The following is a 17,149-nucleotide window of genomic DNA, read 5'->3' as shown; positions in this document are numbered from 1 at the left end:
TAAAAATGAACTCAAATTTCCCCATTGTGGGACTAATAAAGGATATCTTTATCTTTAATACTTTTTATTTGTCCACGTGCAAAATTATTAACAAAATACACAAATCTCTCCAGTAATCTAATTCAAGTTCAATGAAAGATACAAGAGCTTCACCCATTATCTGGTTCTATCAATTACAATATAATTATTCTCAATTATATTTTAAATTATGCTATTATAATATTCCATATAATTGAAAATAAAACCATGAGAAAAAATTACATAATACTATTGTCCCCTTTTCCTGATATAACATAATTGTCCAAATAGAGAACCTTTAATTGGCAAAACAGATATCAAATAAAATCGACCCAGAATTGAAATATGCCAGATCAATTTTATGTGCACGTGTCATATGACAAAAACCTCTTCTCTGCGAAATGCAAAAACAATCTTCCGGATTTTACATCGAATTATATCCCACGTATTTGTAATAAATATTTTAAAATATTTTATTTCTATCATAACGTGTAATCTTTAATTGGGGGTCATAATCGCTCAAACTGTATACAAAACAAATTCATAATTGAAAGGCAAGCTTGGCCCTTTCTGACGAAGGATCAACTTGGGATCCCTCGCGCCTGATTTATCAACCAATGGGCTCGTCGACCATCACACGCACGCGCCCCCCCCCCCCCCCCCCCCAGTGCGCTTCATCCAGCAGCTTTGCTTAGCGCCAGAAGAAGAGAACGCGCAATCTGCGGCACCGAGGAGGAGGAACGCCGAGTAACGCCGAGGATGCAGTGAATCGTCAAGGAAGGAAAGGACGATTTTTTTTTTCAGATCCATGTCGAAAATGAGCTTGATCCAAGGCGGCGGCCACGACGTCGTCGGCGGCCTCGCGACTGACAACGGCGGCGGGGCCCCGAGGCTCCAACCGGGCGCGCAGCCTCCTCCCGGCGGCGGCCGCAGCAGAGAAGCCCGCCCCCACCAGCGGCACCACCACCACCACCACCATCACCATCACAACCACCACCACGGAGGAACCTCCGGCGGCACCACCATGCTCAAGCAGCCGTCGCACAGCGAGCCCGCCGACGCCGTGAGGCGGGCGCTGGACTTCAAGAGCCAGGGCACGCAGTGCTACAAGGACAAGAAGTATCGCGAGGCCATCGGCAAGTACCACCGCGCGCTGCTGGAGATGAAGGGGCTGTGCCGGGTGCTCGGCGACCCGGACTGCGGAGGATCCAAGTCGCTGCTGGCCGCCATCGGCAAGTCCAGCCCGCTGACGGAGGAGCAGAAGGGCGCCATGGAGAACGCCGAGCTCGAGTGCTACAACAGCCTAGCCGGTACACTACTACACTGTAATTATACTCAATTAAACTGGGCTGAAATATACACTTGGAAAGCACATTACACTAAAGTACACGACACTACACTTGATTAGACCGTTAGGGCCAATCAACTATGAAAATTTGCGATTTTTCCCTAAACTCATTCACTGCCATTGACGGATATAGAAGTCAAAATATTTTTTTTTATCTGGAGCAGGCAGTGAATGAGTAATATTGCGATTTTAATTCTCAATTTTTTTTTTAAGTTATCCTGTCATCTGTCATTGTCAGATTTATTAGACATAAATGATTATACGACATAGGTTAGACTTAGATTAAAGCAAAGGCAAATGAATCGTTAATTTATCTGAAAGACCATCTGAAGTCTATCGGTTTCAATGAGTAGTTAACTCACTGAACACTTGCGATGCAATCTTTGAAACGACAACTCACAAAAGTCTACCACTAGGGCTGAACAACTTTGGAAAATAACCTATTTGCGATTTCTCCATTAATATTGCGATTTTAATTCTTGATCCCTCCAAGTTATTCTGTGTATTTCTTTAACAAAGACAAGGAATGCATAATTGTGTGTACTGTGATAGATAATGTCAGATTTGTAATACATAAATGATTATACAACAAATTAATCTCAGACTAAAATAAAGGCAAATGAATCATTAATTTATCTGAAAGACAATTTATCGATCGACTTCAATTAGTGGTTAACTTACTGAACACTAACGCTGCAATCTTTTAAACGACAACTCACAAAAGTCTACCTAGCAAGTGTGACGGAAACCAGTCTTAAATCATAAATCTGATTACGACCACGCAAACTAATCGGCGATGTGATCATTTCAGCCTTTTGTGTTTCATGGAAAATGCGGTAATTTTAGAGAGCACTTCACCCTAAAAACAATAACGAACAGTCCAAGGTGTTCGCCAAAGTCAGCGGGGGTCGGCTCCCGCAATGCCGCGACACGAGTGAGGCGCTAACAGAAGCATCCTCATAACGGCACTCCAAGCCACTAAATCCACGTCAGATCCCAGACTTCGGGAGCAGTCCAACGAGTCCCGAACGGTTCCTACGCACAATGAGTCATGGTGGTCACTGACGTTCCTTCTCCGTTCCACGTCACACAGCCTGCCTTCTCCAGATGGAGCTGGTCAACTACGAGCGCGTGAAGGAGTATTGTCTGAAGGTGCTGCACAAGGAGGGCAAGAACTTTAAGGCGCTGTACCGTTCGGGCGTGGCCTACTACCACCTGGGGGACTTCCAGAAGGCCCTCTACTACCTGAAGGAGTCGCACAAGCAGGAGCCGTCAGGTGAACGACACAGTGAACATTGTGGGAATAGTTCTTGCTAAAAATAGTTGAGATAAAAAAAAAAATATAAAAAAATACGGTTTTCGATATGTGGGAAACGATTCAAGTAAGGTTAAATTTTAAAGTGGAACGATTCGATTTGACTCGGTGGGATTACGATTCAATTCGATTCGATATGGTTCAGTTTGAGAGGGCATGATGATCAATGCTGTAAATGTGCCATTTTCTTCTAGAATATATCTCTCCAATAAAAGACAATTCGATACATATCTTGATATATTTTAAGGTAACCTAATATAGGTGTATGCATCATTTATATCAGTGTTGAATATCGCAATATCGATTATTGCGATATTTAAAATTAAAAGAAATATTTTTTTCATGTCGAAAAATAAGGAGACTCATTTTATCTATGTATGCCAATAAAATACAAAAAACAGAAAACAAATATTACATTTTATATTAATAATTTAAATTTTTTAAAATAACTATCAAAGAGTAATTTACATCTTAAAAAAACACAAAGAAAAGAACACAAATTAGTAAAATGAATAAAAAAAATCCAATAAAATGAATGTATCCAAATTAAAAAATATTTTACGGCTTTAAAAAGTAAATAAATAAAATAAAAAAATGACGGAGCTTCTTTTGTGTGCTTACATTGCAGACACTAACGTCATCCGCTATATCCAGCTGACAGAGATGAAGATCCGCCGCAGCGCCCAGAGAGAAAAGAAAGACGCCACCTAAAAAAGAAAAAAACCCCGAACGACTTTTCCATTTTTCATCTCCACTTCCTGCCCCTCCTCTCACTTGTGTGCCGCCCGGACTTGTCATTGAACAGCAGTAAGGAATGTTCCGATGGGACTTCAAACACTCCCTGTGCACTTCTCAAACATTTAACAGTACAGATGATTTTTTTTGTTTGATTTTTTGCAATCACTGCCCGTTCAAACATACACTGGCGAGGACGCACAGCAACAACAGGAAAAAAAAACCTCAAAGGAGTTTGAAAAGTGTTTGTTTTGCATTCCAGCAACCACAAACTATTGTTACTTTTGTCTGTTTCGTTCAAACAAAATGCATGTATGGGCGGTACATGAAAAAGCACACCGATGCCACTAGGAATGGAAATGATACATATCACAAACAAGTGTAAATAGAAAAAAAAATTCTTGTTGATCCACACCCAAAACAAAGCACTTGGACTACATGCCATTATTTAATCGAAGTACACAGTGTATGTAACGTACGTATGTGGTGCTCGTTTGTATTGATGGTTGTTGTGATGAGGCTGCAGCAGTGCGAGTGGATCAGCTCATCGTTTAGGAATATTATTTTATAAATTATTTATACTTTCAAGTGCTGATGAGAGAAAATGTGTAAATAATAAACCAAAAAAAAACACTTCAATCAAACTACTGCAATATGTTGTCATTGGTTGCAACCACACGAACCATTTTGATGATTTTGACTAATTGAACTCAAAAAGTTTGTTAAAATGAGCAACGCACAAAACGACCCAATGTTTGATTTATATAAAACAAGACAATGATGGGAGGCGACCACAAAATGATTTTTTTGTGGGTTATTCATTTGACCCAACATTTTAAGCTAAATGAATAACCCAATAAGTTGGGTCAGTCCCTTTGGCCCAATTTGGGCCACTTTTGACCCAACTTTTTTGAGAGCGTACACTCTTAAAACTGTTGGGTCAAAAATTACTCCAATTAGGTTGCAATCTATTTAAAAAAAAACAGTAGGGTCGGTCCATATTTGGACAAAATTGGGTTAGTTTTAACCCAGCAATTTTAAGAGTGTAGCATTTTTTTGGTGTCAAGTCAGTATCCCAATAAATACTTTTTTGTCCCCCCCCCCGCTCCTCCCGCCCGCGAGTGAAAAATAAGAGATAGGAGACGACAGCGAAATGAGTTGATTGTGTTTTAATGGTGTCACACTTCACTCTTGTTTCACTTTATTTTTTATTTTTTTTACATCCAGCATTCTGAGCGCACATCGCTTGGACAGACATGTCGCTCACATGCACGCATGTCACATAGCAGCGAGGGGATCTCATGGTCAAGTTATATAAAAAAAAATAAATAAATAAATAATAAAAAAAAAACAAATGTGGGAAAAATGATGAGCGGAAACCGTTGTATGTATTTTGGTTTTTAATGTATTTTTACACAATTAGAAAAAAAAAGGCTCTGATGGTCATTTCATGACTTTTTTCGTGAGCCTCGGTTTTTTATTTCATCTTTTGAACTAAATTGCTTATCTTTGGTAATTTCACCGCAAATTTTACCAAACTACTTACACTCATTTTAATCATCATTTTGCCATATAATATATATATTTTTAATTGTACATGATCTAAAAAAAAAACACAAAAAAAACTGGAACCTCGAAATCTTTACTGCATTTTTTGTGCTCGAAAAAAAAATGAAGTTGATTGCAAAAAAAAAAAAAAAAAAGCAGATTTTTAGAAAAATGCATAATTTCTTTTTTTCAATGGACAAATTGACGGTTAATTCGCAAAACATTTTAGAGCCTGAATTTAAAAAAAATCTTGAACATTACAGTCTTTTAAATTGATGCGTATTTTTACTACATGAAGTGAGCTTCATTTTGAAATATATTTTTTTAGATTTTACAATTTTTTGTGAACTTATTCTTTTAAACTCTCAATGTTTTTCAACAGAGGATCTTTGATGCGCATATGACAATATTTTTTTGTGAGCCTCAAAATATTTAATCGCAATTTTCTTTTTATTTGATGCATATTTCAAAACATTTTTGAGAACCTCAAACTAATTTTGCTCTAAAACTGTGGGCTTTTGATGCTTATTTAACTACACTTCAGTGACTTATTTTTACGAATGCCATTTTTTTTCATATAAATCAACAGTAATATCCCCTTGAGGTCTACAATGAGTGAATGAATAAATAATAAATAAATAACTGAAAGCAAAATATTGAATAAAAGAGTTTTTAAAAAAATGAACGCAAAAATACGGCTCCAGTTGCAGTGAATTGGGCCACCAATGAAGGCAAATGCGAAAAATAATCTACATGAGTAACAAAAACGAGTGAGCCACATTTGAACGCTCCTCACATGATCTTCAAGGATGACACACGACGCAGAATACATTTTAACATACATATTGGACGTTCCCTTTAAGTCGGGTGCAAACAAGCTGCAGTTTTCGTGTAAATGGTGCATTCATGAAGTGCCAATCGACTAAATTATGACAGCCAACAAGCAGTTGTGTCTCGTACATTCATGATGCTTTTTTTTTTTTTTTCCAAGGGGTGTGCAGGGGTATAGTGCTTATTGTGATTTGGGAGTAAGGAATGAGTGAATGATTAGGGGAAAGAGTCAGTAAAAGCATCCCGCCGAGTCTTTGCTGCGCAGCGGTATGGTGCCGTCGCGGCATTGCCCCGCGTCCTGCGCGTCCAGCAGGTTGCGCCCCCTGTAGGCGGAGTAAGGCGTGGGAGCCTCCTCCACGGTGGGGGGTGTCTCCGTGCTGGAGGTGTGCGCCGGCGGAGAGTTACCGCGGCTTCGCGCATCCAAGCGAAAGGCGTCGCAACGAGGCCGTGCCGAGGGGCGAGGCCGCGCCAGAATGTCCAACGTTTTGGGGCGCTCGGGGGTGCAGCGGCGGCGAGGGGTGGGAGGGAACACCACATTGGGGTCCGGGAGACGGGGTACGGCCGAGAAGTTGTCTGTGAAACCTCGAAAGGCGCCCCCTGGGGGAGTGGAGTGAGAAGACTGTTGAAGCTAACGGTCTGCCGTTAATTAAAGGAGATTTCATGGATGCTGTGACCGAGTCTTGCACTTAATAAGTCAGAGGCAGCTGATGTGGCAAAAGGAGTGATTTTTTTTTATTTTGCTAAGTACATAGTTAGAAGTAATTATTTACATATGTGAATATTAGGGCTGCAACTAACAATTATTTTAATGAGCAATTACATTTCTATCCTGGTTTTCAAAAACACAGTATTAACACCTTTAAAACCCGTTTGAAAACACATTTTTATTCTTTAGCTTTCGACTCAACATGAGACTGTTCTGCTGTTCTTCTGGCCTAACATAATCAAGAAATTGTTGTTCATTATTTCTCCAGCCGTGTTGTCATAAATGATGAAAATATGAGGGGGATTTATTCAAGTCGGACTAAATAGGACTTCACTGAAGGCCGATTATGAAATGCACGCCCCACCGCTGTATTACACCCTACGGAAAAGCGCTTTGTTCCAGTTCCAGCTGTTGTCAAATGCGCTGTATAAATAAAGTTCCATTGGATTTTAAATTTTAAAATGCACAAACCTGAAATGATAATAATTCAGTTACCAATTTGGCCTATCAGGAAGAAAACAGAAAAATGTTCTTTTCCAACGTAAAAGCACATGAATTCACTTAGTGGCAACGCAACTATAATCAGTCTGCTTCCATGGAGGACGACCGAAGTGTGAGTGTTTTATGTCGACGGCGTGAAATTCCAAGGATTTGGGAAATTCTGAATTAAGATCGCAAAACAATCAATGATCCAAATCGCAATGGATTAATTTGATTAGAATGAGCTAAATGTTATTCTTACCCGTGTTCTCCAAAATGGTTTGCTCCGGCAAAGGCTCCAGGTTGTTCTGCAGGCAGCTCTTCCTGATGGCGCCGTCGGACGGCGTGCGTCGCAGGCTCGCGGCGCGTGTGGTGGTGGTGGCGGTGCTTGGCGCGCAGGGCACGTGCGTGGGCGTGAGTGACTGGCGTGGGTTGCGCTTGAAGCTCTCCAGGTGGGTGTTGACCAGAGCGTTGCCGTGGCAACGCACAGGCGGCACCACCGGCAGCTCGTCGCTATCGGAGCGCAGAAGCGAACGCGTCGACGAGTCGCGGCCCGGGGACGAGGAGGACGGTGGGATCCTCAGCGGGCTGTCCCGTCGGAAGAGTTTATGCGCGTGGAAGAAGGCGTCCCAGCGTGATTTGACGCCCTCCTCTGGCCGTGCCAGCGTCAGCAGGTTATAACCCAGCCCGGCCGCCGCTAGCAAAGCACCGCAGCCCAGAAGCACCAGGTCCGTGCGACGACCTCCGCCAGGGCTCTTGCGGCTCGGTGTCGCTCCTGGAAGATGGACGTCCGTGAAAGGATCCCCGCCGACTGCTGAAAGGTCGCCTTCTTGGTCAGTCGGGCACAAGTATGTCTGAGCTGGGCCTGCTTCGGAGCCGCTCACAAAACAACAGTCTTCATTTTCTATACAAACAAAATGAATGATGACGTTCATGTGTAAATCTTCTCAACTACACTAACGTCAAGAGCAGTTATTAAAAATAAATACAATAACAAATAAGATTTTTTTTTTAAGTATTTTAAATCAATTTAAATAAAAATATAATTACATGAAAAAAATAAAGGAATTTGATTATATTTAGTTTTATCCCAAATAAAGACAACTTGACTAATTAGCATCTAAGATTTTTAAAAGACCAAAAAAAAAACGATGACAAAAAATTTAATCGCAATCATATTTTTACAATTAGCTTCATCAATTTCCCTAAAAACAAATAAACCTTAAAGAACATTTAAAAATTAAATACACTTAACTGAAAATAAGAATTTAATTTATTTTAATATTTCTTAAAAAAAATTCTAAACTTGATACCAAATGAAAATATATATTTTCTCCTTATTTTTAAGTACCAGTATTTCATTAAATTTACAAAAATCCCAAAAATCAAAACTAATTTTATTCATTTCATCTATGCAAGAAAATATACAAAAAATAAAATGAAAAAAAAAAGAATAAAAACCATTTAATTAATTTCAATTCACACAATTTTTTAACACAAACAACACTCAACTAATCACACAAACAAGAAAGAACACTAACGTATTGCTGCTACTGCGTTCAGATTAGTTGCTCGCATGAGCCACCGTTTGACCGTTTTGAAATGCGATCATTATCAGCAGCTAACATGTTTTGACACGAGCATGACAATTGTGAATGTTAAAATGTCACTCAGTGTTAATAACGCCAAACTTACCAATCTCCAGGAGGCTGGGCACTCCCGGCACGGCGGGGCTGTGTCTGGGGGAACGGCGCAGGTTGGGCGCGCTGCAGGAGCGCTGGCGGCTGCTCTCGGCGGCGGTCGTCACGCTGTCGGCAGTCACGTTAGCATTTGCATAGTGTGGCTTGTGAAAGTGCATTTTGATTATTTCAAACCCCCAATTCGGACGTCTGAGGGTTATGCCGTTTGCATAGTAGGTGCGGCTTCCCGCCATCAGATAATGTCTGTGCATCTACTCATATGTTTAAATATTGTTGAAAAGAAAATTGAAATTGAAAAAAGTATTTTAAAAAATTGTAAAATGTAATCTTATATCTAATATCTTATTTCATAATTCACAAACAAAAATTACTAACTTATATTAAAAACAAATTTTAAATATATACATAAATATTTTTTTATAAAGTATACATAAAAATAATTTAATATTCTTCTTTTTTTTTCATCATTTATTTTTTTAAACAATAAATTAATACAATTATATGCTAGGACTCTGTAGTTGTGTTAAGTAATGAAAGTACGGTAAGTGAATGTGATGGTCTCAGCGAGTGTGATTGGATGAACCTGATAGGGGGTGTGGCTAGAGCAATCGTGGGCGGTAGGAAAAGTCAGCAAGCAAACTGATGCTGGATGGCAAAAGCACATTCAGCGATTTGACAACTGAAAAAAAATATTTATGATACCGTCGATTAATCGACGTGTCTGCCATCAGCTTTACGTCGACTAGAAAAATCTGAGTGTGGATAGCTTACGTCTAATTACGACCGTGTGGTGTGCGGTTACCTGGAATCGGCGCTGTGCTCCCGGTGTGGTCCGCACACCCGCGTCCTGCCCTTTTTTCTGGAGCCCCTCCTTTCAACCTCCTCTTCACCTGTGCTACAAGCCCGACCGCCGCGGCAGCCCTCCCGCGGAGTCACTGAGTAGAAGAAAAAAAGTTGCCATTAAGCTTCACTTAGATACAGGAACTCATTTTTCACGGATTAAGAAGAACTTATGAGTACTTTTATCTTACCTGTGTGTATGTTTTACTACAGTAGTCATGTGTGAATATTTGTTATCCAAAGGCAATTTTCGAGCACCAGTCCGAGCTCAAATTTAAATATTTCCGATACAAATCACAACTGAATAAATTACAGGACCAAACCAAATGCAAAAATGTGCGACTTATCGTCGGAAAAATGCTGAGGGAAGGAATCACTTGTGGAGATGCAGCATTTAAATATATGATATTTTTATTAGCCTATTTATTGCATTTGAAATGATCGAGCATGAAGATTTCTCGTCTTTCTAAATTGAGGCACTCGTGAGTTAAAGCTTGAATTTTTTTTTTTCTTCAATATGGATGATTTGTGTGTATTAAGCGTACGTTGGATGGCTCGGAGGCGAGGGAGCAGCGGCGGGCTGGTGGGAGGGCTGGAGCCACTGCTGAGCAAACTCCTGCGACGGTCGTGAGACGGCGATGCTTGCACAGTGATCTTATGCTGGAAATCTTTAAAAAAAAAAAAAAAGAAAAAAAAAAAGTCATTTGGTTTTATTTCCACGATTCTGCATCCTTCATGTGTTCAACGCACGTGTTTGAAATTTGGTAGCCATTGGACAAAAGTTGCAATTTTATCGATGAAGGATACTATGAAATCAGCCTAAAATGTCCGTCTCGAGACTTTTTGACACAAACGTGTCAATCAAATTTCACGTTAAGTGAAAGGCTTTGAGTGCAGAATTTTTTTTTAAATATCAAATCACTTCAAACCAAACTGCTAGCCCGTGTGGTTCCGCTGGCTTCATGGACATTTTTTGTGGGTCGACAAATGTTTGAGACGCCAACCAAATGCGGTGCTGCTAAAGTTACCTAGCGGTAGGCTAATCCTGTTGCCATCCTTGACTTTAAGGCGGTGGCGCCGGAACTTGCCCTGGCGGCGCTCTACATGCGGCTTGTCTCGGTACAGCTGGTGGATGATGATGTTGAGCTCTCGTTCCAGGATGTGGATCTCGCGCTCGGCCAGCTCCTGCTCGCGCCGCCGCAGCGCCTCCTCCTGGCACTTCTGCTGCAGCGCCGCCCGCGTCAACTCCTCCTCCCACGAACGCAGCTCCTGATGCCAAAGAATTGTCTTTGAATGACACCGGACACTTCATTAGGTACACCAGCCACTTCCGACCTTCTCTTTGGTCCGCAGCTGGTCAAACATCTCTTGTATCTCCAGCTTCCAGTCGTCCTGCAACGAGCAAAAGGAGGCGGCCGGCATCTCGAAGAATCCCGACTCCTCAATTGTGGTCAGCTGGTCCAGAATGTTGGCGAAGGGCGGACGGGAGTGAGGGTCCGAGCTCCAGCATCCTGCGATCGTGACGATGACATCATAGTAAGAGATAACAAAATAACCGGGTGGATGTGACTTACGCTAAAGTGTAGAGCCAAAATGGCCGCTTCTAAGCAAAATGGCCGACTTCCTGCGAGTCTCAAGCTATGGCACGTTGGGGTTGAATTTTATTTTTTACTTTTAGAGGACGCTTCTGGGCAACAATGACCACTTCAAATGAAGCGTATTTCTAGGAAGGCCTCTTGAGACTTTTCGGTGGGTCGACTCATAAAACATGCCAACCAAATTGTTTCAAAGCGAACTGGGAGCTGAAATTTCAGTGCCAAAATGACCGTTTCAAACCAGAATGGCAGACTTACCTTTTTTTAATTTTTTTTTTTTTTAAATAGTTAAAAAAAAATTTTTTTTTTCTTTTTTTGAATTCAAAGACTAATTCATCCCCTCAAGCCAGCTTGGTTTTGCAACATGACACTTGGTTGGCATGGTTATAATAAGTAGACCAACAAAAAAAGTCTCAAAAAGTCAGAGCCAAGAAAGACAAAGCAAATCATCCATTTTGGCTTAGTGGAAATTTGAAAAGATGTTTATGCCGTGAAGGAAGCTCTTCTTTCTGGAGATGATTTTGTTTTTCAAACGCCACTTTAAGTTCACGTCACGAACATGGTTCCAAAGATGCATTTGGACCCCTTTCGATAGACCGACATTACATTTAATGACGGCCAGCGACTGGTCGATTAAATCTGAACGAAGCGATTGACACATCCCTTGGTTGGTGTTTGGGTGCGGGTCTTTCATGGCCGACTAAATTTCATGTTGCTGGGTCAAGCTGGCTGAGCGTGAGCGTGTCTTACCTTCCATGAGCCGCGCAAAGGGTTCAGGACACGTGGAGGGGATGGGCAACGCCAACTTGTTCATGGCCACGCCGTAAGCCACCGCCAGACCGTCGATGCCCCGGAACGGCACTTCGCCCGTCAGCAACTCCCACAGCAGCACACCGTAACTGGAAGAGCAGAACCCACCGCATAGTTCATGACAAGTTTATTTTTTAATTTAGGAGAGACAGAATTGTGCTTTGTTTTGGGACATTTTGTGGAGGATGACGTTGTCAGTGTAAACTTACACAAAGGCCACAAAGACATTCATGGGGTTTAAATGACACACCTACACGTTTGGACACACACGCTGATCAGTCTTCTCTGGCAGCTTTGAGATCATGCGGTGTCAACATGTAAATGGGTTAAAAAAAAAAAAAAAAGAAAAAAAAAAGCAGAGTATATTACCAGCTGGCTTCATTTGTGCCGCCCAGTCCCCTTCAGAGTGCTCGCTACGCAGCCGTCAAGTTGCGCGGAATCACCATGGTGGTGAAATTATATTTCCTCCAATTGTAAAATTGATTTCAAACTGAAAATAAAATCCCAGACATTTTATTTTAAGATATACATATTTTGGTATTATTTTGTATTTTTTTTTTAGGATTATAATAAACAATTAATGACTGAGGTAGAATTTGAATAATTTAAAAAATATAAGTTGAAATGATTATTTGAATGTTACATTTTATAAATAAAAAAAGATTGCAATTTTCCAAAAATGATTAACAAAAAAATAAAAATATTTTAATGAAAAAAAAAAATAAAAAAAATCAATGACTTATAGTTGATTGCCAAGTTAAGCAAGCACATGTTCCAATTCCTGAACACATCAATGATGAACTTTGAGTGCAGAAGCAAGTAAGTAAGCGTCCGATGGCGAGTCTGCTTAACCTTTCCATTCCACATGCGTTCATCGTGCTTCACAAAAATCACTGTTGCTATGTCAGCTTGCATCCCTTCAACGGAACCTTTTTTTTTTTTGGGGGGGGAGATGTATTTCTGATGTGCCGCAAAGGCCCCCCGGCAGCTTGCCCACCTCCAAACGTCGCTACCCTTGGTAAAGGTGGACGAGCGGATGACCTCGGGCGCCATCCAGGCGTAGGTGCCCGCCGCACTCATCTTGGTGGTGCGCTGCCACTCGCGCGCCAGCCCAAAGTCTGTGATCTTCAGCGTCTTGTTGCTCAGGTCGTCCCTCTCGAGCCTTTCCAGGATGAGGACTGGGGGAGGGGGGGGGGGGGGTATGACCAGGTTTTGTTTGGATGTTGGGTGGGTTTGCGCATGGCGGCGAAAGCGAGGAGGATTCCAATAAAATAAAATAAATAAATTAATTAATTAAAAAAAAAATGTAAAAAGAAGCGGAACGCAACAGAATCACAAAAAATGGAAACAGGGATAGAAAGAGGTTTTGTGGGAGGATGAGGTTTTGGAGCACAAGAAGAAAGAACAAACAAGAAGGTGTGAAAGACAGGCTGCGTTTGGAGTCGTTCATCCATTTCATACTTCATGATCGCAAATGATTCACGATTATTTTTTTTTTCCCCCACACGGACTGTTATTGAAGACAAGAGCAAAAAGCACGAGACAGAAGGAAAAAGGGCGTAAAAGTCTTTTCACACTTTATGGCGAAGTCAACCCCAAAATTTTAAAAGTCAATTTTTTCATTTTTTTTTTTAAACTCTAAAATTCAAAGAATAATTTTCAGCCCTCAAGCCAGCTTCGCTTTGCAACATGACACCTGCTTGGCATGCCTAGCATAAGTAGACTAACAAAAAAAGTCTCAAAAAGTCAGAGCCAAGAAAGACAAAGCAAATCATACATTTTGGTGACAAGCGGTCATTTTGGCTTAGTGGAATTTTGAAGGAAAAAAAAAAAAAAAGGTCATGTTTATGTCGTGGAGGCAGCTCTTCTTTCTGGAGTTGATTTTGTTTTTCAAACGCCACTTTAAGTTCACATCACTAACATTGTTCCAAAGATGCATTTGGACCCCTTTCGATAGACCGACATTACATTTTAATGACGGCCAACGGCTGGTCGATTAAATCTGAATGAAGCGATTAATTGACACATCCCTTGGTTGGTGTTTGGGTGTTGTGCCCCCCCCGCGGTGACTTTACACTCAAGGTCAGCTAATGGGAAGCAGCCAGCACAGCCTGGTCACCGGCCAATGTGTATGTGGTGTGCGTGTGCACACGTGAGGAAAATCCTCACTAATAAGTTTCAGGATTAAAAAGATTACTGGCACCCACACAGGCAACTTTTTCTTTCTGATCTCATGTGTGAAAGAAACGACAATAAAAGACCACTTTTATGCATTATAAATTATGATTAACTCATTCAATCCATAAGACATACATATACGTTTTCAAAAACATAGCCCCCCCGCCTCCCAAATACGTATTTATACGTCTTAGCCTTTTTTTTTTTTTTTTTTTTACGTCATAGCTGCATGTTTGTATAGCATTAGAACACAATATTCTGTTGGCCTCGCAAAATCAGTCAAAATCCCCAAAAATGCTGAAATTGAGGGGTTTCCTCTCGTGAAAAATTTCTGGGATTAAATGAAACTAAGCAGAATAGTGAAAAAAAAAAAATCAACTTGCACCATGTTTTGCCTTGCGACATCAAGACGCAATTCCAAACACCTTTTGGGGGGGGGGGGGGGGGGGCGAGGTTTCATTCACAGATTTTTGGTGTTCGTGGAGCAGAGATGAGTCACTGGATATTATTTTTGTGAGATTTTTGTATGTTGGTGCACCTTGAGATTTTTCCAATTTCTAAATATCTGCCTTAGCTCTAGAAATGTAAGTAAGGTGTTGGTTTCAAACTTCTTACCGTTGCTGGACTTGAGGTCTCTGTGAATGATTGTGACGATGGCCTGGTCGTGCAGGTAGCGCATCCCTCGGGCGACCTGCACCGCCCAGTCCACCAGGGTGCAGGGTGGCACGCGTTTTCCCGCCAGGACCCGGTTGAGGGCGCCGCCGCGGGCGTACTCCATCACCAGGCACAGGTTGGGCTGGCGAAGGCACGCGCCCAGCAGCGCCATAACGTTGGCATGCTCCAGCATGGCGAAGAGTTTGGCCTCCTGCCGCACGCTGGCCAGAGTCTGCTCGGCGTCCTCGTCTGGGTCCCGGCGCGCCGCCTTGACGGCCACCTCGGCGCCGTGCCACAACGCACGGTACACCTTGCCGAAGCCGCCCACGCCGATTATCTCCTCCAGGACTAGTTCAGAGAAGTCGATCTCCAGGACTGAGAATGGGTGAAATCAACAAATGTGGAAAATTTTCAGGTAAATTTCCATTACATTACCGGGGAATTGCCATAGAAAGGAGAACTGTGGAATTTGGGGGAAAAAAATATTTCAAATTGGAACATTTTCAGGAGAATTACTGAAATTAATTGGGAATTAAAATTAAGGGTAATTTAATTGAAAGGTATCACATTCAGGCATTTTATTTTGTCATAAGACAACATCTATGCAAAATAGCTCTAGCTCTTGTTCCAGGCAAGGGCATTACAGTAGCTTAAGTGCACACTTTTTTGGGCACAACAAAACACACACACACACACAAAATTAAATTTGGTAAATTGCTTGTTTAATTAATTCTGAATAATTCCCATATATCCCCCCTAATGCCCATGGAAAGGTTCCAACCCTAGTTATGCTCCCAGAGGAACCCCCTCCTCCTCGAGCAGACCCTCATGAATATTTCAGGTGGTGCGTGAAAGTAGGCCAGCAAAGGAGGAACAGCCAAGCCCAAACAAGCCACGCGCACATCTCAACCTTGTTGTTGTCTTGACAGTTTTGGTGCATTTTTATAAAATCATATCTGTATATCATAAAGTTAGACACATTGGAAATGCTATTCAAGTGGTTGGGGATACTTTAATTTTTTGGATCAATATACAATATCAATATCATAGCATAGCCTTTAGTCCACTGGGTTAATTGTAACACGTAAGGGAAAATGTGCAACCCATTAAACAACTAATCATTGAACACAAACGGTGCCACAGCACATTTAGACATTCAATATAATAGTACTCAGTCATCTGCTTGACACTCTAAGAGGAACTGAGCTGCAGAAGTGATAATGACGTCTACGTACAATATATCCATTTGTCTTGTACTGCCAAAAGGTGGCCAAGGTGGGCAGCAACATAATTCAGTTGAAGCAAAGTGTGATGAAAACGGTTTTCTTACCTCTATTTAATCATCTCATTGCCGAATGTCGTTATAAAGTACAATATCATTGAGTACTATTTTCTCATTCAAAACATTGTTTTTATTTAATGGATTATTGGCATTTCTATCAATTTTATTGATAAAAGATGATTTGAGATACCTGTACAACTTTTGAATGAAAATCTCAAAGTGTCACTGCATATTGTAAACCACAGCAGTGCGTCAAGGGGGGAAAGTTAAAGTATCTATTTTATTACATTCGTATCGACCACCAATGTTGAGACATTGTCGGTATCAACATTTGAATCGATGGCAGAGCACAAAGGGGGTAACTCACGGTGCAAGGGGGGCACTTCCTGCGACGAGGCGGCCCGCCTCTCCTCCGGCACGCCCCTGCTGACATAGTTGCAGGGAAAAATGCCCACCCGGTCGGCCACCACGCCGGTCCACCAGCCCTCGTCCCCGGATACCAGCGAGTCTTTGGACAGCACCTCCACCAGGTCCCCCCGGCGGAGATTCAGCTCGTCGTCCGCCGTCGCCTCGTAGTCGAACACGGCCGTCCAGCGGCCGGCAGGTGCCGCCTCCGACTCGGCGCCGTTCTCCCCATCCTCCTCTTCCGGCGTGGGCCACCGGAAAATATCAGCTTCATCCGAGAAGGGGACGCCCGGCCCGGGGTGGGACGTGTGCTCCGCCGAAGCCGCTTTGGGGGGGACATCCATGGAGGCGGTCCATGGGACGGCCCGGAGCCCAGCGGCAGCAGCAGGCGCATTCACCTGGCGGCTAGCTAGCTAGCTAGCTAACTTAAATCGCGGTTAATCCCGCTCGCGCGCTTCGGCTCACGCGGCCGAGCTGCATTGTGGGTAAAAGGCGTCATCATTTTTGTGTCTCCAATTGAACATGAAAAGACACAAAAAGTCACAATCATCGCTAGCGGCGACCTGTCATCGTCTGCTTCAAGACGCGAATCTGTTCTGGCCTACTATTGGTGCGCGTGCGCGTCAATCAGACGATCAGGCCCCGCCCTACAACATGACGTAGGCAAAAAAAAGGCATTTTTCATCAGTTTCACTGCCGTAACT

At 42.2% G+C, this 17,149-nt stretch overlaps 2 protein-coding genes across 2 annotated transcripts; one reads left to right on the top strand and one right to left on the bottom strand.

Moving 5' to 3' along the window:
- The first annotated feature begins 690 nt into the window (after nucleotides 1-690).
- On the top strand, nucleotides 691-4,070 carry ttc9 (tetratricopeptide repeat domain 9). Its single transcript, XM_088299770.1, has 3 exons — nucleotides 691-1,328; nucleotides 2,460-2,642; nucleotides 3,310-4,070. The coding sequence occupies exons 1-3, from the start codon at nucleotides 827-829 to the stop codon at nucleotides 3,390-3,392; spliced, it is 768 nt and encodes a 255-aa protein (XP_088155896.1). The 5' UTR covers nucleotides 691-826; the 3' UTR covers nucleotides 3,393-4,070.
- Nucleotides 4,071-4,570: 500 nt separating this feature from the next.
- Nucleotides 4,571-17,040, bottom strand: map3k9 (mitogen-activated protein kinase kinase kinase 9). Its single transcript, XM_088312382.1, has 11 exons — nucleotides 16,408-17,040; nucleotides 14,720-15,133; nucleotides 12,924-13,104; nucleotides 11,867-12,015; nucleotides 10,857-11,032; nucleotides 10,550-10,790; nucleotides 10,067-10,189; nucleotides 9,484-9,616; nucleotides 8,677-8,789; nucleotides 7,244-7,885; nucleotides 4,571-6,392 (listed from the first exon to the last, which is right to left on the bottom strand). The coding sequence occupies exons 1-11, from the start codon at nucleotides 16,787-16,789 to the stop codon at nucleotides 6,025-6,027; spliced, it is 2,922 nt and encodes a 973-aa protein (XP_088168508.1). The 5' UTR covers nucleotides 16,790-17,040; the 3' UTR covers nucleotides 4,571-6,024.
- Between the last annotated feature and the right edge of the window lie 109 nt (nucleotides 17,041-17,149).

The sequence above is a fragment of the Idiotropiscis lumnitzeri genome, chromosome 1 (genome assembly GCF_059441095.1).
Source record: "Idiotropiscis lumnitzeri isolate Australia: NSW breed Sydney's pygmy pipehorse chromosome 1, RoL_Ilum_1.0, whole genome shotgun sequence".
Taxonomy (NCBI): Eukaryota; Metazoa; Chordata; class Actinopteri; order Syngnathiformes; family Syngnathidae; genus Idiotropiscis; species Idiotropiscis lumnitzeri.
The sequence above is the reverse complement of the archived record's forward strand: the minus strand, read 5'-3'. Positions and strand labels throughout refer to the sequence as shown.